Below are 22485 nucleotides of genomic sequence, written 5' to 3'. Positions count from 1 at the left end.
CCTGGGATCCCGGGCTGCGACAGCCCCTTCGCCCGCACAGCCAAACTGCTGGTAGCAAGGAGGACGGGGCAGGGTAGCGAGGGAGCAACGAGGGGTAGGCAGGGCAGAGGCCAATTCCCAGACGCCGAGCAATGCTGGAGGCTGGGAAGTGGACGCAGGGCAGCCCGAGCGGAGCCGTCCCCATTGCACCCACCGGCAGAGGCTCCAGGGATCTTAGCTGGGGCACAGCCTCCGCCGTGGCCCCGTGGCTGCCAGAGCCAAGGCGGCACAGGCTGGAAGGAGATTTCGGCAATGGGGCTGCGTGCACTGAGCGGCCGGGGGGGACGGGGCCCGTCAGAGATGGAGGAGAGCGAGGAAGCCAGCAGGGCAGAGGCAGAGAAGGAGCAGCCCAGGGCTGACAGAGCACCTACGTCTTCCCCAGTTAGGGCCAGGGGTAGGGGGAGAAGAGTGGCTGCAGGAGAGGGAGAGGGCAGCGTGCAGATGGGTGCCACAGGGCTGGGGGGAGCCCTGCCCTCGGCACAGCCTGGCAGGACAGCCTGCTTTGGCCAAACACCTGAGCTGCACAGCGCTTGGTCCAGGGGGCTGCCTGGCAGGCGTCTCGGGCCCCTTCCACCCCGGCGGCTGGCTGGGTAAGAGTCCCGCGGGCAGCGTGCAAAACAAGCTTAAAGGAAACAAAACAGACCTCAGACACATGAGCAGGATCAACTGAAAATGGGCACGGCATGGAAATGTCCCCCCACCCGTGCTCCGGGCAGGCCAGGCCAGGCACACACGCACACACGCCGCCACACACCACGAGGCTCGGCTGGCTGCAGGCTACTCGCTCGCCCGCGGGCCTGGGCTGCAGCCCCGGCGTCATTGCGCCGGAGCGACGGGCCGGCTCGCGCTGCTCTGGTCTGTGCGGGGCCAGCGGGACGGCTGCATGTCCTGGTCACCGCTCCCTGCACTAGGGGCACCCGGGCGAGGGAGGCGTGGTTCAGCTGTGGCAGGGGAGGAGATGCATTTTGGGGAGAGGGGCCTTAGGGGCGCTTCCTGCACCCACCTGCCATGCAGCAGGAAGCAGCTCGAAAGCTCGGTGGCTGCACTGGCCTGTTCTGCCCCCTCTCTAACAGACCCGAACGATCATGTGAACTGGCCCCTAATGAGCTTCTTCCTAGGCTGGGCTGACCCCACTCTGCGGCGGCGGGCGGCGAGGCCCTGCAGAGTCCTCCGGGCAGCGGGGCGCTGCTGGGAAAGCCCAGCGGGCAGCAGCAGGGCAATGCCCACCTGGCTGCGCGAATGATGCCTCGCGCCTTCCTCTCCTTTGGGTGGGCAAAAAGCCTCCCTACCGGCACATACAGACAGGATGCGCCAGGGTGTCTCCCGAAGGAGACCTGCACTGTCCACACCATGGGTGCAATCTCCATCTCCACCTATGGAGCCAGGCGACCTTGCTACCTCCAGTGCGAAGCCGCCTTGGATCATGCTCACGGCCACTGACATGGTGCCAATGCCGGGGCTCTCCCAGAGACGGCTCCTGTTTCTTGCTGTTAATGTGGAGGGGCGAGGAAAGGCCCAAGCCTTTGCTGGCGATGGAGAGTGCTGTCCAGCGCCACTGGGAACAAGGGTTAGGAGCCACTCGGGAATGTGGAGGACATCCCCCACGGTCAAATACTCATAGTGGCTTGATCCAAGCAGCACTCAGTTTTTTCAGGTCCAATCTACTGCACCCAAACTAAGGTGTTGTTATCCTGAGCCTGTGCAGAAGAGGTCAGCGGGGCCCTGGCAATCGCTATGCTAATGGAGGGACGGAAAACAGGGTGCCCGCACTTCCCTGGAAGAGACGGTCATCCTCCTCAGCAGTGGAGTCGCTCCGCCATGCCCTTTCCCCACCCCGCACGGTCACAAGATCCGGGCAGACGGCCCCAGTAGAAAGTCTCTTTCCCCTCTTGTTAATGCTCTTTGCATAACAGCGAACCCAGAAATCGTTAGTGAAAACGAGCTTATTGCCGAGCACTTTGATAGCCCTAATCTGCTTATGCACAGCACTCTGAGCTGCCAATCACAGCCCTGAGCACCGCGGCTTCGCGATCACGTGGGGCAGGGAGAGGATGGAAGTGATACTGCCGGGGTCACTTCATTATCTGGCCTCTCCATTCGCTCCGCGGCGGTGGCCCCAGAGCTGCAGCCGGGCAGCCGCCTCCTGCACTGGCACACGGCACCACTCACACACCCAGCAAGCACGGGGCGCCCTGCGGCCCAGGACCCCCTGCCAGTCCCAGCGTTGCAAGCAGTCCCACAGCAAAGGGGCAGCCGAAGCTACTGGGGGGGTGGGGAAGGGGATGGCAAGGGGTGATGGTGTCCCGCGGCTTGGCAGGCCGGCGCATTCAGAGGCAGGAGAGGCTCCTCACGCTGCCGGTGTCCGAGCTGGAGCCTGCCCCGTGTGAATGGCTCGGCCAGGTGCAAGCAACCTCGCAGAGACGCATGGGGCCACCCAGCTGCCCCCGGCCCACCGCCCCGGCGTCTCTGCGAGTCTGCCCGCTGGGGAGCATGGCTGAATGGACACAAAGAAAGGACTTACCGTGGGCCACCATCTGCCCAACGGCCCAAGACGCAGAGCCCCGGCTGGCGCTCCCCAAATGCCCCCTTCTCTGCGGGGGCACCGCTGTCGGACCGGCTGGGGGCAGGCACCCCACCCTTGCGAGGTGCCAGCCCGGCCCGTCTCCCTCTTGCAGCCCTGAGGACACTTACTGGATTGGGCAGTCCTGGCCTCAATGGTCGGGGTGTACACGCCCAGGCCCAGCTCTGAGCGGGCGCCCAGCCGGAAGCGGTACAGCGTGTCGGGCTTGAGACCTTCCACCGCGTATGAGGAGCTGGGGTCGAACTCCACCTTGCGCTGGAAAACAGGCAGGAGACGCGTGTTACCGTAATCGGTGCCCAGTACTCCAGGCCAGGGGGGGCTGGGGAACCCATGCCCCAGGTCGCCGACAACTCAAAACCCAGAGCCATGCGGCTGGCAGGGAGGTCACATCCAGTCTGAGCCCAGCCTGAGGCAGGATCAGCCCTGTCCAAACCCCGTGCCTGACCCCTGAGCAACACGACACGGTCACCCCTGACACAAGACATTGCACCCAAACCTGCCGCAGGGAAAGCAGGGCGGCCGCAACAGCCGATATCCTGCTTCTGTAAAGGGCTGTTAATACGTGCTCCAGAGATGCCCCTACTAGCAAAACCCCACAGTCTGTAGCTACCTGGCCATGGGGTTGAATCCCTTCCTGAACCCAAATATGATGTCAGTCTGACCCCGAGAGCAGGGGCAAGACCCCCCCAGCCAGGACCCTGCAGGGTTGGTGCCAGCAGGAGCATTGGCCCAGCCCAGCCCCATCCCCAGCCTGGGCTACAGCAGCACCAGCATCTCTGGGGGAGGCTTCAAACCCCCCTGAATCATGTAGCAGAGAGGCAGGAGTCCCTCCCAGCCCCACCAAAGCCCAGAAGCCTGGAAATCTCCGTAGTGGCATCGTTACACCCAGATCATCCCTGATCAGCGGCTGCCCAGACTCTCCTTGAACACCTCCAAGGATGGCAAGTCCAGCCCCTGCCTGGCGTCTGCTCCACTGTCTCCCTGCTCTGACAGCAAAGAAGATTTTGCTGATGTCCAAACTAAACCTACTTTGCTGCAGCTTCAAGCCATGCCCACAAACCATGCTGGCCCGGCCACATGCGAGCCGTGCCTTCCCTGCAGCTCTCCGGGTCCCCGAGCTCCTTGAATTCGAGGGCAAAGATGCCACAAGGTCACTCGGCCTCAGGGCCGCCGGCACTCGCTTCCTGCTGCGGGGCTGGAGCAGGCGGAGAAGTGGCACCACTGAACTCCAGCCTGAGGCTCTGGTCTGTGGCAGCCCTGCCCCAGCTGTCAACGTGGATGGGGATCACGTCCCACACCGGGGACTGGCCAGTGTTTGGGGTTGGAAATGCCCATGCGGCAGGCCCCAGCAAAGGGCTTGGTGGGATGCCAGGAGCTCCGAGGTGCAGCAGTGCCCACGACCAGCAGAAACACCGGAAAGGGGCCAAAGCCAGCGCGGCGGCAGGACGCTGGGACTGGGGGGCCTGCGCTCCTCTTAGGAAGCTTCCCTAGGCCCCAGATTGAAACAGAGGTGCTTTGCGGAGGGCTTGACAGTCGCAGGGCCCCAGCAGTGAACCAGAGGGTCCTCCCCCCATGTCAAGCCTCCCCCGAGCTGCGGAGCCTTCCTCGACATCCATCTCCCTGGCTGCAGTGGGTCTGGTCCTAGCACTGTCGGGCCACGTTTCAAAACATTTTTGCAGTCTGCTGGAAAGCTGCACTCCCTGCCCTCGCGCCTGTCCTGCAGCCACTGCCGCCAGCCCCGCAGCCTTGAGCCACAGGTGCTTTACTAGCTCGCTGGGAATCGCCTGGTGTTGGAGGTAGGGGACCCACCATCATGCCTGCACGCAGGGCAGCCCACAGCCCAGTGACCGCCCTGTGACAGATAGCCCAGGTGCCAGCAGCTGCCTCTGCTGTGCTGCGCGATCCCAAAGCCCCGACCCCGCAGGCCGGCCGCAGCCGGGCTGGGCCCCTCACCTGGACACCATCCTCTCCTTCCCTGTACAGCAGCTCGTACTTGGTGATGCGCTCCTGCGAGGCCGGGAGCCAGGTCAGCAGGATCCGGGTGTCTGACTCGGCCTCTGCCTGGAAATCAGCCGGCTGGGCTGGAACTGGGGACCAGCAGAACAGAGTAAGACGGGGGGGAGGTGGCATGAAGGGCACCGGGACCTTGTGTGCACTCTCCTGGCCCCATTTCACCTCCCTCCCTCTCCACCCTGGTCATGCAGAGGTGACACGTGCCCCCTGCCCACCTAGAGACTGACTCGGGGAGGCTGGGCCCATTCCTGGCCGCTCCCTGGGCCAGCAGCCTCGCCTAGCTCATGCACACAACCATCCTCTGCTCACAGCGTGCCCGGCAGAGCGGCACAGGGCTCTGCAGGGCGGCCTCGTTGGAGCTCACACTACACTCGCCCTTGTCACAACCCAGACAGGGCTGCTAACACGGTTATTCCTGCCGAAGCCGACACGGATTCCCCACGATGCACACAGCATTTGCAGCTGCCGTCTCCGGTGCCAAGATGTCACCCTGACACGCAGCTGCTCCAGCGCCAGGCGCGGTGCCGGAGCCACGCACGCATGAGATGCCCCTGGACGGCTGTGGCAGTGGGCGAGGCACGTGCCGTGCCCCACGAGCAGTAGTGCTGTGGGGAGAGCGCGTCATACATACCCCCCTGCTGGGTTTTGACCTGGATGCTGTCTGAGGGGGGCCCGTCCCCCACGGACGTGAAGGCCAGGACGCGGATGCTGTAGGTGGTCCCGGTGATGAGGCTGCCCACCGTGGTGAGGTGGCTGTCGTCCGTGTTGTGCTTCTGCCACATGCTCAGGGACAGGTGGGGGTCGGTGGTGTAGTACACGCGGTACCCACGGATCAGCCCGTTGGGCTCCTCCGGCGGCTCCCACTGCACCAGCATGGTGCTGGCACTCAGCATCCGGGCCTGCACCTTCAGGGGTGGGCTGGAGGGAGCCTGCTCGCCTGTCCGCGCCTCCACCAGCTCGCTGGGGGGGCCCCGGCCAATGTTGTTCACGGCCAGGACGCGGAACTCGTACTCCGAGAAGGGGCTGAGGCCGCCGATGCTGTAGCGAGTGGTCGCCACGCCGTCCACCTCCTGGAACGGGCCCTCCCAGGACCGGGGCTTGTACTGGATGACGTAGAACAAGATGGGCTCCAAGTTGCCCGAGTCCCAGGTGAGGGTCACGCTGGTGGCCGTCGTCTCCGTGACGAGCAGGTCCGAAGGCGGCTTGGGCAGCGCTGGAACGGGGAGGCAGACAGGGACACAGTGAATGGTGAGGCTCGCCAGGCCCCAGCAGGGAGACCCCCGGCGCTGCCGCCACCTAGGAGCATCCTTCTCTAAACAGCAGAAATCGTTCGGTACTTGGGAACATGCGTATTTAGATTACCATGTATTGCTTGAAGTGGTTCTTAATGGAAGGATAAACAGAGCAATCATGTTATTAGATGTGCTCGAGGCACTTGCCAGCAGCAGGCTAAATAAAGGTGGTTTAACAGGGATGCAGGGATGCTCTTGGGCATGGGGACGCATCTGGCGACAGTCTGGGCCATCCCCCCATCCCCACAAGCCTGGCTCACAGCCGATTCGGGAAGGGTTGAGGGAAAGCAGCCTGAGCTGCGTCTGGGCCGGGGGAACTCATGGAAGGTGCTGTTAGATGGTCTGGTGGGAAAGCCTGGTCAGTGTTACGGGGCATGCAGAAGGGATGCAGCTAGAGAAATTACTGACTGTTACAGCTGCTATGTCACAAGGTGGAGTGTCAAGCTGTAACCAGACAATACAGCGTTACGCGGGAACTCGGATCCCGGCCTCCCAACGTGTTAACAAGAGCTGCTGTTGCTGCGCGGAGGGGCTGCCACACGCCCGCCGTGCCGGGGCAGGGAGAGCTCTGCGGCACACCCGCGGACATCCAGACCGCGAGCGCAGCTGAGCAAACGGTCATCTGAGTCTCCCACGGGCCGGCCTGGGCAAGGGGCCTGCTACTTGCTCGTGCCATGGAAATGCCAGGCATGAGCCCAACAGGAACTGCCCCCGGGCACAAAGCAGGAGGTCCGAGCGTTTAACCTCTGTGAAAAGCAATTGGGGGCTGGGACAGATGCCTGGATTTGATCTGCTCTTGCAGCACAGCTGAGTGCCACAAGCCTGCAACCAAAGAGCACGCGCTCTTCGGGGCTGGGCCCCGTCTGGGGCAACCAAGCAAAAGGGGCTGTGGCCTCTGCGAGCCAGAACAAGAGGGAAGGGGCTGGGGGTAGCAGGGACGGGCCGTCTTGGGAGGGTGAAAGAGCCCTTCACGGTGTCCTAGGGCCAGGGCCAGGGTCTGCTCCTCCCTTCACACAGGCCCCTCAAGCCCCCTGCGCTGCAGGAAGGGAAGAGCCGGGGAGGGACGGGAGCGCCGGGCACGTGGAGCGGAGCAGAGCGAACGGCACACGGCTCCGGGTTAACAGGCTTCTTCAAGCAGCATCTGGGGAAGGCGAATTGGCTGTTAATCTCCCGGGTCAAAGGGGCCCTGTCTCAATTCTGCGGGTTTGTTTGAGCAGGGACGCGGCGCTGCAAGGTGACAGTGATGCAGGACGGGCCCTGTGAGAACAGACAGGGCCAAAGAATAACCTGTCTGTGGGAATCTGCGGGACGTCTGCGGGCAGGCAGAGGGAAGCGACTCTCCCGGCTCTCCGGGCGCCAGCAGGAGATGGGGCCGAGGCCTCAGCCGTGCTGCCAGGACGCGGCTGGGACCTCTCCTGCACGCCGCTGTAGGGCCAAAGGACAGGAAACCGGCAGCAGGGAGCGCAGCCAGGACAGTCGTGAAGGCAGAGGGCTGGCCTGCAGCGTGGCAGCGGAGAGCTCGGCCTCGCCAGCGCGCACCCGCGTGCCGCGGTCCTGGAGACGAGGCGGCAGTGCTGCCCCAAGCCCTGCCCTGCAGTGCACTGCAACCCGCCTGGAGTGCAGTGCCGGGGCTGCGTCCCCCACGCCCCACTCCAGGTTTGGGAGCGTGATGGGGAGGAGGGACGGCAGAGGAGGCACGGGGCAGCCCGCAAACCCTTGCAGGTTGTGGGGAGCTCAGGGAAGGCCAGCGACCTGCTGCTCCCACAGGCAAGGACCTGCCAGCGGGAAACACGAGCCAGAACTCCCCAGGAGAAAGCAGACCCCCCAGACCCCGCGACCCACCTCGGGGCACCAGGGACTTGGCCTGGGGCTAACTGGCCTGCCTGCCACAGCTCTCCCCTTGCCCCTGCACAGGGAGGAGAGTGGCCTTTGGAGCAAACTGCAAAATCATGGCAGGAAAAATAGGTGGAAATTGGACTGGGGCTTCCTGGGAAGGGGGGAGGGCTGTGGGACCACCGCAGGGTGCCGTCACGCAGGGGACAGACCCACATGGGACGTCTCAGGGCTTTGCTCAGGGAGTGGGGACAGGATGCGGGGCGCTACCTTTGACGGCGATCTGGGCCGTGGCTTCGATCATGCCCAGAGAGGAGATGGCCACACAGGTATAGTTGGCGGAGTGCATGATGTTGTTCAGCTCCAGGACGTTGCGGCCGACGGGCATCTCGTCTTCCTTGGTCAGCTCCTCCAGGCCGGCCATCCACTTCACGTAGGGCATTGGGGCTCCCACCGCCACGCACGTGAGGTTCACGCTCCCCCCAGGCATCACCTCGTGGTCGGTCGGAGGGATGGAGAAGCGGGGGGCCACTCGCCGCACTGAAACAAGAGGAGACGGCTAGCAGGGTCGGGGAACCGGCGGGGCGGCGTGCAGCTGCACGGGGCGGGCGAGGGGCTCGGCCTCCCTACCGACGGCCCGTGCATCTATCCGCGGGGATAGATACAGCAGAGCGTGAGCGCCGTTCGCTGCTCTGCCCTCACCCGCCCGCATCCTGTCGAGGGACCGGGGAGGGGGCCGGGCCCTCCGCGTGGAGGCCGTGTCAACCGTGCCCCGAGCGCGGACCAGTGCCCAGGAAAAGCGTGCCATGGGCACGACCTGCTCCCTCCGTTGCCTCACTGTCCAGGGCCCCAGTCCCTAGACCTCGGGGGGGGCCGCAGGGCGGGGGGGGCACTGCTGAATGAGCCCGCATGGTCCCGCCGAAGAAAGCAGCATTTCCCCAAGAAGGGAACCTGGGCTGTCGGCTCAGGGGGAATAAAACCCGAACCAGTCAGATGTGCCTGACACTGTCGGCGCCTGATCAGATCACCTTGCTGGGCAGGGGAGAACTAATGCTGACAGATGTGCGATCATATCCGTTGTGACAGGAGCGCGCGGGGCGGCAGAGCCCCCCCACCTCGGTGGCGGCACTTTGGGAGATGCATTTCTCCTGATTTCCCTGCACGGCCTCTCTCCCTCTCATCCCTTGCCGGGTATTTCATTCAAGACTTATTTGTAAGCAACTCTCAGCTCCAATAATGCTCTGAAGCTGCAAGCGCTCCAGCCAGGAAAATGACACTGAGGGATGAGGCCCGCTCTTCGGGGCGAGCGTTATGGGCCTATCTAAGCAGGGGCGAAGAAGCGACCGGGCTCCGTAAATCTCCGGGCATGCTCGTTTTACTCGGTAGTTAAAAAGGGAAGCTGCGGGTGCGTATTTGTTCGCCCTGAAGCCTCGCTCTGTCCTGGTCCCTTCTGCAGGAGGCGATGAGCACACTCCCGCGGAGCCCTCTCTGCCAACCGCCTGGCCCTGGCGATCCCTGCGAGCGAGGCTGGCAGAGCAGCGAAGAGCGGGGCCGAGCCCTGCGGGGAGGGCGCGTCCGGCGGTCGTGCGGCGCTCGCTGCGGGGGCCGTGGCCTGGCCGCCCCCACACCACGGCGCCTCTCCAGCGCCCGTGCATCAGCCACGGCAGCGACACCTGCCAAGCTGCCTCTCCCCCGAGGCGGATCGCTCTTTGATGCTTCTTCCCCAAACCGCCAGGCTCGCAGGAGCAGACTGCACGTAGAAACCCCCATGCTAGCGTGTACGACAGAGCTAGGACTGGGTGATAAATTAGACAATCCTGTCAACATCGTGTGTGTATTACACGTCGTCTTGGTGACAAAACAGGCCTCATTAGCTCCTTCCCTGCCAGGGGGAAGGAGAACTTGCCTTTTTTGGGTTTGTATTAATGTCTAAATCCAACGTCTTGCTGGTTGTTTCTTTTAATCAATTATTAAATCTCAAATCAATAGCTTGGCGCGTGACTGCCAGCGAGGCGTTACCTGGCTGACGGGGGAGCGCTCCCCGAACAAGACAGAACTGAAAGTGCACTCGCGTCTACACATCATGAGAATAACCGAGGTAACTCAATGGACATGGCAATGGTGTTAACGTGATGGCGTTCATCAAGAGGCAGGTGGCCCTGTCCCATGAACATGGCGTCGAATCGTTCCAGGCAGAAGCCGTCCCGGGACCGGCCCCAGCCCCCGTGCCCCCCGCCCTTCTCCCCGCGGTGCCCGGAGGAAGGACGCGCGGAGAGCAAAACATCGCGGCGGCGCGGCGCAGCAGCATGCGGCAGGCAGGACAGGCCGCCGGGGGCCAGAGACGGGGCGGGGAGGAGAGCAAGGGAGGTGCACGGACACGAGACGGGAGAGGAAGAAGAGGGGTGACCGCCCGCCATGCAGGGGCAGACACAAGCGGGCATGCAAGAGCAGCGTCCATCCCCCGGTCCTGTGAGAGCAGGGCTATCGCCCGCCGGCCACCTGGCCCTCCCCGCCACGGCCCAGCACCGGCCCCCGGCCCGGCATCCTCGGCTGCTCTCTTTGCGGCAGCGAGGAAGTCTGTCAGGCCCCGGCTTGCAGACGGCACAGCTGGCGGATCTGGTGATAAGTGCCTCCGTGCCTCCCGTGAAGCGTTATCGAGAGCACCTCCAGCCTCCCGCTGCCGGTTACAGAAGTGGGGAGAAAGGGCGGAGGCACGGGATAGCAGGCATGGGCGCCCGTGTGCCTAGCAAAGGGATGAATGACAAAGAAAATGCAAATGCAATATGGGAAAAGGCTTCCAGGCAAACTTCTTCTGGGGCGGCAGTCGCAGGAGCCCCCGGGGCTGCAAAATCCCCCGTGGAGGTGTCGAGGCAGCTGGCAGCACAGCCATGCGTCTGCTGGGCCAGAGCCTTCTTGGGGACGGCTCCCCGCTCACATGCCAGTTCCTTCCCTTCTCGAGGGGGCGGCTTCTCGCGCCTCCGGAGCCCGCGGCTGGACGGCCCCGCGCCGGTTTGGCTGCCGACCGTCGCCAGCCGCTCCCGTCAGGTTCGCGGGGAGGGAGACAGGGTCTGACTCATGCCGGCACGTGATGGACAGAGCTGCCTGCCTTCTTCATGCCGGCGCTGCTGGGCGGTAACCATGTTGCTCGAAGGGGCTGAGTTTCGTGGCCCCTCTCACCACAATGCCAGCACCAAAATGGGCCTGGACGGCCACCCCAGCCCTGTCCAAGCACGCCGACCGCCGTCCGAGTGTGGCCCAGTGGGCGCCACATCCGCGCCTGCAAGGGGAACGCCCTACAGCAGCGCTTTTCAACCTGTGGTCCGCAGACACCGGGAGGTCCACAGACACAGACGATGTCTAACGGGTTCGCGAAAGAAGACTGTATTCAGATGTGAATATTCACACTCACAATCCAGAGGGGTCTGCACCTCCATTTGCCATTTTTAGGGAGTCTGCAAATGAAAAAAAGGTTGCAAACCACTGCCCTACAGCATGGCCTGGCATTGCTCTGCGGAGGAGCCAGGAAAAAAAGGGCCTCCCTTCTCTGCCTGCCCTAGCCACGTAGACTACACCCGCCCGGGACTGCAAGTGTCTGGGCCCAACCAGCGCCGAGCTCGCCAGTGCCAGGAACGGGCAGCTGCCAGCGTCGGCCGTGAGGCGTCGCTGGGCTCGGGGAGCCAGTGCTCCCACCCCCAGCTGCGGAGGGGTCGGGGCTGCTTGCACCGCTGGCTCTGACGGACCGCGCCGGTCTCCCTGACATCGCCGCAGGACGGCCACGAGCTGGCTCCCTCTTGTTCGAGCGCTGCGCGGGACACGGAGGTGGGCTCAGACAGGCCCTGAGCAGCGTGGAGAGGGGCATGCCCCTCCAGGTACGGCTCCTCGGCCGCCAGAGGTGGGGAGCACAGGCAGGGCCTCGTCTCTCAACCAGGGAGGCTTGGCGCTGCCTTTGATTACACATCTGGCTGGGATTATAACCCACCCTGGGCGTATGGAAGGGAAGAAACGGGGTGGGCTCCGGCACAAACCAGCACATCAGTCTGGGATAATTGGCAGCTTCTCTCCGCAGCTGGTCCAGCGGGACAAGGCAAGAGGCTGTCAGTCAGCATTAGCAGTAGCTGGTGGAGATCTCGCGGGCCCCGCCAGCCCCAATGGCTCTGGCTCAGGCCTACCGGCAGCGCCCACTAATCAAGCAGACCGGCGAAGCTCCTTCCAGCGGCGGCAATCTTCCAAAGCCTCGTCCCATTTACAAGTCAAATCGCGGGGGCTCACGCAGCCGACGGTGCCACCGCAGCTCCGTGCGCATGTGGCTGCTCTTCGTTCCTCACAGCAGTGCACCCTCCCCACGCTTAGCACCATTTCCTCGACGAGAATTTGCCATTTTTCCCCCCCTAATCTTCTTTGCGGATAAAGATCAAAGGCGGCGGTTGGGAGGTTCTGCAAGAACAGCATGGGAAAAATTGCTGCACATATTAAAATGATTTCAGCAGACAATGGTCTAACTCGGAGGTTTATTCAAACCAGCAGACCGTCAGAAATGGGATTCGTTGTCATTCATCCCCAGCCAGGCAACACGAGGGATGTGCAAGGCTGAGCCATGCCACCAGCATCCCCTTGGAGAGCGCTGCTGGGGAAGGGAAGTAACGTGAGACCCCAAAGTGGTAAGTAATACAGTGCAACGTGAGCCACGGCCTTGGTTCCCACAGGAGAGGGAGAGAGACCAGCGTGCCACAGACCCACGTCCAGGGAGCAGGCAACACCACAGCCAAGGAAGGAGAGCTGGAGGAGTGTTAATAATTCAGCATGCATCGACGTGCGCATTCCCCGGCCGCCTGGCTCTGTTCACCGCTGGGGCGATAGCGGCTGCTTGAGGTCTCTGGTTCCACGCGAGCGTGGCCTCACCGTGCCTACCCTCCTCTCTGCCGCCTGTCCGATAGCAAGGGCTCTGGGCACTGGCGCTCGGGGCTGAATCGAGGCCCGTTTGCAGGGCCCGAGCAAAGCATGGCCCTAGGGGATGACTGTGGGGCAACGTGGGTGTCCAGACTCCTAACGTGAGAACAGGACAGCCCCGAGGAATGGGGCTGCCCCATTGCCCTGCCTCCTGCCCATACTGCGACTGCTCTCCTCCTCACCGGCCGTGCGGCGGGGTCAGGAATTTGAGAGCAATGCTCCTAGAAACACAATCGCCGGGCTGCCCGTTTGCTCAGCCATGGCACCTTTCATCTCTCCCTGTGCTATCATTTTACGCAAGGTCTCCAAATGGAAAGGTACTTACTGGAGCCTCACAATCTATTGACAGAATCAACAGCAGGAGAGGAAAAATGGGAACGAGAAAAAATGCATTTACAGTCTAATCTTGTGCTCAAACAATGCTGTACTATTTATGCTCCCAATGCATCCTTGAGTGCTGACATTTTATAGACAATTTCCAAAACAGGGCCTTGCCATTTTTGGATTATATTTCAGCTATAACTTTTAGGTCTAATTATTTGCGCTGACAACCACATATAAAAGAGGATATATCATTACAGTGGTGCAGCACTGGAGACGCATCAGCATTCAGCATAGTGACATACTAATAGCAAAGTAAGGGCGAGGCAGGCTGTGGAGCTCTGCAATTTGCATTCACTCTCTGAAATTTCTCTGATGAAAATAACACAACATTAAGGAGGGGAATAAGAGAAAAGATCCACTGTATCAAGATAAAATAACTCTTTAATAAATAACCTCATTGCGGGCGCAGAGCAATAATTAAATGCATGGGTGAGCAGTACACAGTTTTAAGTAAAGCTGGGAAAATGTAAGATGTAATTATCAGTGCCAAACAAATTATAAGCACCGCAAATCCCATTGGAATATTTAGAAACTAATTTCTGCCTTCACATTAAATATTTGTGCGTGTGGGTATCTTTGGTGGGGCAGGAGAAATCCTCTGCTCCTCCCAGCTGGGCTCGCCTTGACTTGCTCGGCCCCAGCCGGCTCCGCGGCACTGCCACCCTGCACAAGCTGAGTCCTCGGGCCTCGTTACACATGCCCTGAGCAGTGCAAATACCCTAGTGCCGGCCTGGGGTCCGGAGCATCACCCCTGCAGTCTAGAAACCTCCTGACTGTCCCGCACCTGCACAGCTAGGACTCGCCGCTGGAGGCCTGCAGAGTGGGGCAGTCCCCCAGCCCGACCCTCTGTGCTCCCGAGGCCGAGGCCGGGACGCAAAGCGCCTAACTCCCCAGGCTGGTGGGGCAGGCCGAAGCTGCGCTTGCTGCAGGGTGGCTGGGAGGGGATGGAAGTAAAAAACAAAGCAAAGCCCAAGAAATTGAATTTGTTGATTAATGGTTTGGGGGACAAGACTGGTGAGGAGAGGCTGAGGGAACTGGGCTGATTTATTCTGGAGAAGAAGGGACCGAGGGGGATTGAACAGCAGCCTTCACCTCCCTGCAGGGGGGCTGCAAAGAGGATGGAGTTGGACTGGTCTCAGTGGGGGCAGATGACAGGACAAGGAGCAATGGGCTCAAGCTGCAGCAAGGGAAGTTGAGGTTGGAGATTAGGAAAATCCTTCTCACCAGGAAGGTGGTGAAGCACTGAAACAGGCTGCCCCAAGCGGTGGTGGAGTCTCCACCCTGGAGGTTTTTAAGACAAAGCTTGGCTGGGATGATGCAGTTGGGGCTGGTCCTGCTTGGAGCAGGAGGCTGGGCTAGATGCGACTCCTGAGCTCCCTTCCCACCCTCGTTTTCTAGGATTCTGTGAATTAGCAGCTGGCGCCTGGTTGCAGTGGCGTGTGTCCCCCTGACCCAGAGCCAGAGCTGGGCTGTAGCTTTCTGGCCGGTGGCGGCACTGTCTGGTCCAGGTCGGAGGGAGGGAGAGAGGAGGACGACACACCACAGACGCAGCACGACTTCGCTCTGCAGCTGGGAGTGGAGTCGTCCTGCAACTGGCTCCTGCATCCAGACAGCAGCAGAGCCCCTCGCTTGCAGACCAGATACACCCATATTTGCCCCCACAGCAGTGGCCGCCAGCTTACAGTTTCATAGTCTCATACTTAGTAGGGTTGGGAGGGACCTGAGCAGATCATCTAGTCCGACCCCCCGCCATGGCAGGAAAGAGTACTGGGGTCAAACGACCCCGGCAAGATGTGCATCTAACCTCTTAAAGACCCCCAGGGTAGGAGCCAGCACCACTTCTCTTGGAAGCTGGTCCCAGACCCTAGCCGCCCTGACCGTGAAGTCGCGCCTCCTGATGTCTAGCCTAAACCTGCCCTCTGCCAGCTTGTGACCGTTATTCCTGGTCACTCCTGGTAGTGCTTGGGGGAACAGGGACTCCCCCAATGCCTGCTGATCCCCCCGACTAGTTTGTAACAGGCCACTAGATCCCCCTCAGCCTTCTCTTGCGGAGGCTGAACAGGTTCAGGTCCCGTGGCCTCTCCTTGTAGGGCCAGGCTCAGCACTGGTGGGGTGTCCCCATTCCTGGACCAGGGGCTGGAGGCTGGAGAAATAGAAAAGCTGCAGCTCCAGTCCCTCGGCTGCTCCACTCAACAGCTGGGGGTGAGAGCTCACCCAACAGGAGGGTGAGACAGGGGCCACTACATCCTGGGATAGTGGAGGACGTCAACTTGAGTGGCACATCAGTGGGGAGTGGCCATACGTTAATGGAACAGGAGCTGGGTGGTGTGGATCAGAGATAATCCTGCCCTGAAGTGGCGTAACATTGAGCCACATAATGAGTGCTTTAAGCCACTTAAAGGTGTTACTGTGCGGACAGTCCAGGAATTAAGAGCTCTAGGAGTCACCCCAAATTACCGTCTTACAAGGCCCTTATGTGTCTTGCCCTCTCTGAGCCATCTCAGCAACCTTCACACTCAGGTAAACTGAGGCGGCTTCAGGCTTCCCTTCCTCTCCATCTCCACTGGCCCCATGACTGACTTGGGCCCAGGAATTGTCATCCTCTCAGAATGCTGTTCTTGGGCAGCAAATGTACAAGCAACCGGCCTTGGTGCCTCTTAAATGGAGGCATGTCCCAGGGACAGCAATGGGTGCAAAGGGACTTCCCTGCAGCAGGCGCTGCAACACCCTGGGGACACACCCTGGCAATCGCAAGGTCGACCCAGCCAGTGGTAGGAGGGACTCGGATCCACGCCCTGCTCCTGGAGGGCAGGTCTCCACCTCACGCTGTTGCCCTGCTCGCTTGGGCCTGGTGGGCAACTGCACTGGTGCCACGGGACAAATGGGCTGCAGAAAGACACCCTTCCGGCACTCCCAGGGCAAAGGGTGCACAGGAGCATGGTGAATGCCTGCCTCTCGGGGCAACCTGGACAAAGGGCTTCGCATCATCTCAGGGGCCTGCTGGGCCAGACAAGCTTTCCTCATAGGTCTGACTTGCCCTGTGCCTTGTCCTTGATGTGCTGTCTGGGGTAATGGGGTTGCAGGAGGACAGAGAGGAGGGTCAGGCAGAGTCCTATCACCACTGGGGTGGCTGCTGGGCCTGGCCAGTCATCACCAGGGCAAGGCTAAGACCCAGCTGCCCCCGGGGAAGGAGGCAAAGGCGAACCCTGTTTCCCTGGCTGGGCAAAGAGGTTTCCGAGTCCTGGAGAATGAGCGAGCGAGCATGGTGGAGGGCAAGAGAGCTGCCTCTGCCACAGAGGTACCCAAGCCCCAGTCCAGCCCCCTGCCCCACCTTGTTTCAAGTCTCTGTTTGCAGCTGTGACCGAAAGCAAGTTTCCCCTTGTGAAAAACCCAAGTGAAAGGAGGGAGCACGGCTCTCGCCCCATAGCTCCCCAAGTGACAGAGGGAGACTGTTGGGATCAAGCCCCCACTGGCACCTTGATCTCCTGCCGTCAGAGTGATCAGCGTCGAGCCTAGTGCAACAGGTAAAGGCAGGAGCCCACATCCAGGAGCATGCACTTCCCCCCACAGCACCCGCTGGAACGAAGGAAAGGGATCCCTGGATGGCGCTGTGCATGCAGGTGCAGTCTGTGCATTTTATCTCAAGCAACAAAGGCATGCAAGCGGTGTAGCAATGCCATCACCAGAATCACAGCAAACAGGAAGCAGGTTTCATCAGGCACGCCAAGGCCGTGCCCGGCAGGGAGCCAGGGTCTGCAGGGCCTCTGCCCCTTCCGGGGCTGGCTCCCCTCTCCCTACTGGAAAAGTCCCATCTGACGTGGCGTACTGTAGATGGATAAGAAGTGAAAAGGACCAACCTTCTCGCTGATCTGAGAGATGAAAGTTTGGTTTGTTTGATGGCAGAGTGCGATGAAGATGAGGAGGGAATAAAAAAAGACAAGGAAAAACACAGAGAGTAAAAACAGGCCAGGCTTCATCTGTCCGCACACCACTGAAACAACAAGACAAGACTAGAGAGGTCAGTCAGGACTCCCCACAGTGCACACACGCCACCGCACACCAGGCAAGCGCACGCCCGCCACCGCGCCCTGTTCTGGCCTCTCCAGCTCATCCAGACTGGGGGAGACAGGGCAGGGGGCACACACCTTGCACACACAGCCATGGAGCGTGCTTTGGGGGCAGCAGCCCTGCGCAGCAGGGCACGGGTCAGCAGCACGGACACGTGCACACGGACAACAAACAGAGCACAGGACCTCACGGCACGGCGGGACCACGCCCCGCATGCTCCCACTCTGACCATAGGCACGGGGGCAAAGGCACTGTAAACCCACTGACCACACGTCGGGGGAGCATGGACACACAGAGCAGCACTTGGGAGCATGAAGGAAATGTCCCTGCTGGGAGCGGACAGGCTTCACCAAGGAGCGCGGCTCCCCCTCTTCAAACAAATTGCTAAACGTAGGAGAGAGATTAGACAACAGACAGACACGTGCTGGCTCGGGGCCGCGCCGGTGCCCGGTGCTGCAAGGGAAAGGTGGAGTAGAAGTACTGCCGACGGAAAACGGAGTGACCCCGGAGGCCCCAGGTGTGGCTCCTGCAGGAGAGACAGTAAACGGTTAGTTGCGCGCTCCCCGGGGAGAAGGGAGATCGTGTTTCTGGAGAAGCGATGACTTCACTCCCGCCAGAGACCTGCGGCATCGTGGCGGTAATCGAACTCTCGCCGAGGGGGCTACAAGAAAGCAGCTGGCATGGTTAGAGACTGCTGACGCCTCACGTTTTGCTGGCGAGGGAAGGGCAGCGCGGGGCGGGGGACTTGCCGAGATGCTGCGAATGGATTAACGGCATGTGGCATTAATTGGTGCTCAGGACAGTCCGCCTGGGCCGGCGGCGAGAGGGCAGGGTGTTGACCAGCCCGGATGGGGCAGTGCAGAGGCCGGAGAGGGGAGCAACATAGCCATCGCTTTCACGCACCCAGCCTCGGAGGACCGGGTCCAGCCAGGCCACACCGGCCAAATTCAAGACCCGCGCTCCCTCCGGCCTGTTTTGTGCTGGGCAGTTCCTTTGCCACCCTGCCTGCGGCGCGAGGCTGGAGGCAGCAGCGTTTGCAGGAGGCGAGGGGTCAGACCGGCCTGGCTCCTCCCGGTGGAGTGGCTGTGCTTTCCTGGGACGCAGGGGCATGGCCACAACGCTGGGACACGAGGCCAGTCCTGGGGAGGATGGGGAAACGGTCCCACCACGGGTAGCAGGCGGTGACCGAGTCAGGCCCTGGGGAGCTCTTATCGACAAGCCGGCCTCATGAGCCACGCGCCTGGCCACGGTGCACAACGAATGGCGACAGGGAGCCCTCCGCGAGGTGCATCTCCGTGCAGCTATGCAATCTCCCCTCATCCCCCCGTGAGTCGGAGCCGGTCTCCCCCCTTGCCAGGGCGTCTGCACCCCCTGACAAGCAGCTGGGAGGGCGCCAGACGCCCGGCGGGCTGGAACCGGGGCTGTCCCCGCGCCGGCCGCCCACGTGCAGCTGATGGGCTGCGGACGCCGTCTGCACGTCTGGAAGGCAGGCTGCCCTGGCAGCGGCTTCCCCAGACGTGTTTGCACTTCAGATTACAGCTGGAGAGGTGAAGGGACACATGTGAAACACGCTAATTCAAACAGATTACTGACGAGCCCAAGTTTGGGCCCTGCTATTTGTCGCTAATTGGTGGATTATCTCTTATTTTCTCGTTACATTAATGGATTATAGGAAATAAACACCAGCGGCAGGCTGTTTTCCAATGGCGAGCAGGAGAGGAAGCCCCTGGACAGAAACCTCCCTCTCCTCCTTCCTTTAGCTAATATTTAAATTGTTGCTGCTGCTGCTGCTTTATCTCTGCAAAGGCTGATAGCACCGAATGGAAAGTCTGCTCCCTTCCAGGTCTCGCTCACAGCCCCCTTATCTCCCGTTCTCGAGCCCTGCCACTCTGGTACTGAAGAACCGTGTCTTGCCCACGAGATTTTCGCTGTGTTTTTCCAACTCGACAGCGGGATGGGGGCAGTGACAGCAAGAGCGGTCCCAGCCTGGCACGCCAGGGCCTGAAACAGCCCGACTAACCCCTCTTGTGCCAAGATCCAGGGACGCCGGCCTGCTTGCCTTCCCACGACAGTCGGTCCGGTGGCGCTGGGAGCAGCTGGGGGGGGTAGCACTGCCGCAGCGTGAGGATGAAGGCCGTGTCAGAGCTGCACCGACTGTCAGATGGCTCCAGCGCTCTGAACACAGAAACTCCCATGCTGATTCAGTCCGGCTTTTACCCTTCCATGCAAAGACTCAATTAATGCAGCACCAGCAATATTCTGACCGCAGCGGCTCGCTGCAGACAGGATGATGCGGGGCCCGCGCGAGTCTGCGCTCTCATGCAGAGGGGCCGCACCGGGCTGAGCGCGCGTCCAGGGGCTCGAAGGAGCAGGCTCATGCGGCCCTGGCACCTCTGGGCAGCAAACACTTCCCTACAAGGCAGGTCAGTGCCTGCAATCTGGCTGCCGAGGGCTGGCAGCATGCTGGGAGCCGGGCAGGACCCCCCGCTCCACAAGACAGGGAGGCTGGGGTTACGCCGGCCCCCCAGACTTTCACTGCAGCTTGCGGCTTTGCATTTCTCAGGGGCAGGGGAAATCTTTGCCCCAGGTGAACAGAGCAAGGCCCTTCTCTCCTCAGCAAGACACGCAGAGGCTGTCCAGATGCCAGCGATGGACACGTGGGCAGCACCGGGCAGGGACAAACAGGACTCTCACACTGGCACCGACCGACCTGCGGCGCATGCGCGGGGGGCATGGAGTGCACAGGGACGCGGGGGTCTCGTGCTGCATAGGGCACGAGGCTGGAGAAGAGCGAGCCAGCCCTGATCTGTGCCGCTGCAGCGCACATCTGGCTAGCCGCCAGTCAGAGTCCAAGGTCTTCATAAAGCCCGTTTTATAAATAACCAGCCTTGGCCCCATCCTGCACTTCTCACCTTCAAAGGGCTTTGCAGAGAGTAATAAATGGTGAGGCTCACTGAGCCGGCTTCTCTGAAGGACTGAGCCATCTTGGGGTGGGGGACAGCAGGGAAGAGGCAGGGCGCTGCTCCCTATTTAACTGCGATGACTGCAATTATTCTTGTGCAGCAAGCCGTGTGTTGCGTCTCACCTGGAGGGCTGTGGACCGTTTCTAGTCTTTGGCCCGTTCGGTGCCATGCTCACAGGTGCAGGGCTCCAGCTCCTCTTACCTACCCCTCATTTCTGGCTACTCCACAGCCTCTCCGGCAGGTCTCCTAGCTCGGTGTCGCACGCGGCAGCAAGATGCACCCACGCCCCGATCCCCTGGGGCAATGCACAAGCCATCTAGCTTGGGCAGCCCAGCCCCAGCCCGCACCCGACTTGTGCCAGACCTTCACCCGCTCCAGGCCCCTCTGGGTCCACGCAGCTCCAGCTTCAGGTGTGGGCACAGCATCATTTTCTACCACAGCCATTTCCCTATCGTCCCTGCCTTGCAAGCACCCACCCCTTTGCTCACCCATGGTCTGAGCAATGCCCTCCGCTTTCACTGCCCCACAGGTGAAGCCCCTGCCTTTGATTGCTGCTGCTCTTTTAGCTATTGTAATGCAAGATAAATGGAGAGGGGCCTTTTAAATGCCTTGAGCCCTGCTGCTGCTGCTGCACTTGGGTTTGTTAGCACGTGTTGTACGGGACCCACAGCGTGCTCGGCCCTTCCAAACACGAACGGCTTCCTCTGCCAGGCCGCCGTCCAGCTGGCCCCAGAGTCCCTGGCCAAACACCTGGAGGTGCCAGCCCCGCTCCTGCCATTGGGACCGGAGCAACTCGTATCCCTCATTTTGTTTGGTTTGCCTTGGCTCTCGGGTGCAGTTTGGCAGAGGACGTCTCAGTCCCACAGGAGGACTCTCCTCCCACCAAGTTAAATACCAGCCTGGCCTTTTACAAGGCAGAAAATGAAAATATGCATTTATTGTAATGGCACTGTTCATATTTACTGGCTTATAATTTTGCAGGGATGCCTCCCTCTGAAGTTGCCTCTTTTTTTACAAGTTGCATGCAGGTTTCGGCAGAATACCCAGCAAGCAGCATCCTCGGGGGGCAGGAGGGGAACGGTGCCAGCCCTGAGCTCCTGCACCTCCCTTGCTGCGCGGGTCCGAGCAGCAACATGTCACAAAGGACGTGGGCTGGACGTCACCCAGCCAAACCGCTCCATCACAGCACGCCCTTGTAACAGGCGGCAGTACCAAGTTACTTGCTCTGGAGGCAGCTGTGGCATTTCCCTGGGGACACGTACAGCACCGTCTCTGTGGGCACGAGGGTGCAAAGCCCAACAAGGGTGGCACCAGCCTTTGTGCAAGGCAGAGGGGAGGGAAAGCTCTGTGAGGCCTGGACCCCGTGCATGCCCTGCTGCCACGTTTGCTCCCAGCTCTGCAACCCATACCACTCTGAGGCAGGAAAAGGGTCTTCCTGCGTTTCGGCAGAGCTCCTGACCCCGATTCAGTCAGCAGCTCTGCTCCACCTCACAAGTCCCAGTCATGGGACGGCTGGGCCCTCCAGGGAGCAAACCAGGGCTTGGGGCAGCGAGAGTCAGGACGGAAAGGGCTGCACCAGCCGGTGCCCCCGGTCACCCTACACCCGGTCTCCAGGGCCCAGAACTCCCACCGCCGTCCCGCTGCCCCTGGCTTGTCTCGTCCTGCTCCAGAGCCCCCTGCCAGCCCCGCCGGGGCGAAGCCCCGCCACCCCCGCAGCAAAGCGCTCTTTGTTTGCAGGCGGGTGGGCCTGTCGCTGAGAAGCAGAACGCTTTCGAGGGCTGCTTTTCAGCACGCTTAGCACGCTGAAAATCGTCGCTTGAAGGAAAAGGCATCCATTTCCTTTACAAATCCCCTGTGCGGGAACACTTTAACTTTTAATGAAGTCCATCTGTGCAGCAGGGCTGGCTCTGGAGGGCAGGCAGAGACAAGGCACAGCGGAGTAGCCCACTCTGCTCTCGCACTGATAGGGAAGGGCTGAGCAGCGCTTGGATCCTCGCTCCCTGCGCCCAGAATCTCCCTTTGTCGGTGCCTGAGTGTGATAAAGATGCAAATGAGCCAGGGCTTTGTCACACTGCCTTCCCGCACAGGATTACCTGGGGGGCCGGAAAGGGGAGGAAACAATCAGAAACACAAGCCCCAGAAGTCAGGCGACAAACAAACATTTGAACTATTACAGAAACAATGGGCTCTCCACGAGAGCAGGCTGCAGCACCCCCGAGAGCTGGGCTGGATGGAAATTAATACCACTGCTCATAAAGCTACAACAGAAGCAAGGCTCAGCCACACTTCCCAGTAAGTGGCTAATTCCTTGGGTATTCGCTGTAATAAGGTCAATCGTTATGAAACCATCAAACGGTGGTGGTGT

General features: G+C 61.2%; 1 protein-coding gene across 9 annotated transcripts in view; it reads right to left on the bottom strand.

Moving 5' to 3' along the window:
• PTPRF (protein tyrosine phosphatase, receptor type F) overlaps positions 1 to 22485 on the bottom strand; it is a 355341-nt gene that overhangs the window by 62409 nt on the left and 270447 nt on the right. For all 9 annotated transcript variants that reach the window (XM_019531276.1, XM_019531275.1, XM_019531278.1 and 6 more), the window contains exons 8-11: positions 8029 to 8298; positions 5265 to 5846; positions 4574 to 4707; positions 2731 to 2875 (exon numbers count right to left, since the gene is read on the bottom strand). In XM_019531276.1, the coding sequence (XP_019386821.1) occupies positions 2731 to 2875; positions 4574 to 4707; positions 5265 to 5846; positions 8029 to 8298 (1131 nt within the window). The remainder of the gene's footprint in view (positions 1 to 2730; positions 2876 to 4573; positions 4708 to 5264; positions 5847 to 8028; positions 8299 to 22485) is intronic.

Source organism: Crocodylus porosus, unplaced genomic scaffold, assembly GCF_001723895.1.
Source record: "Crocodylus porosus isolate Cpor-Errol unplaced genomic scaffold, CroPor_comp1, whole genome shotgun sequence".
NCBI classification, from domain to species: Eukaryota; Metazoa; Chordata; order Crocodylia; family Crocodylidae; genus Crocodylus; species Crocodylus porosus.
This window is presented reverse-complemented; position numbering and strand designations above follow the sequence as displayed.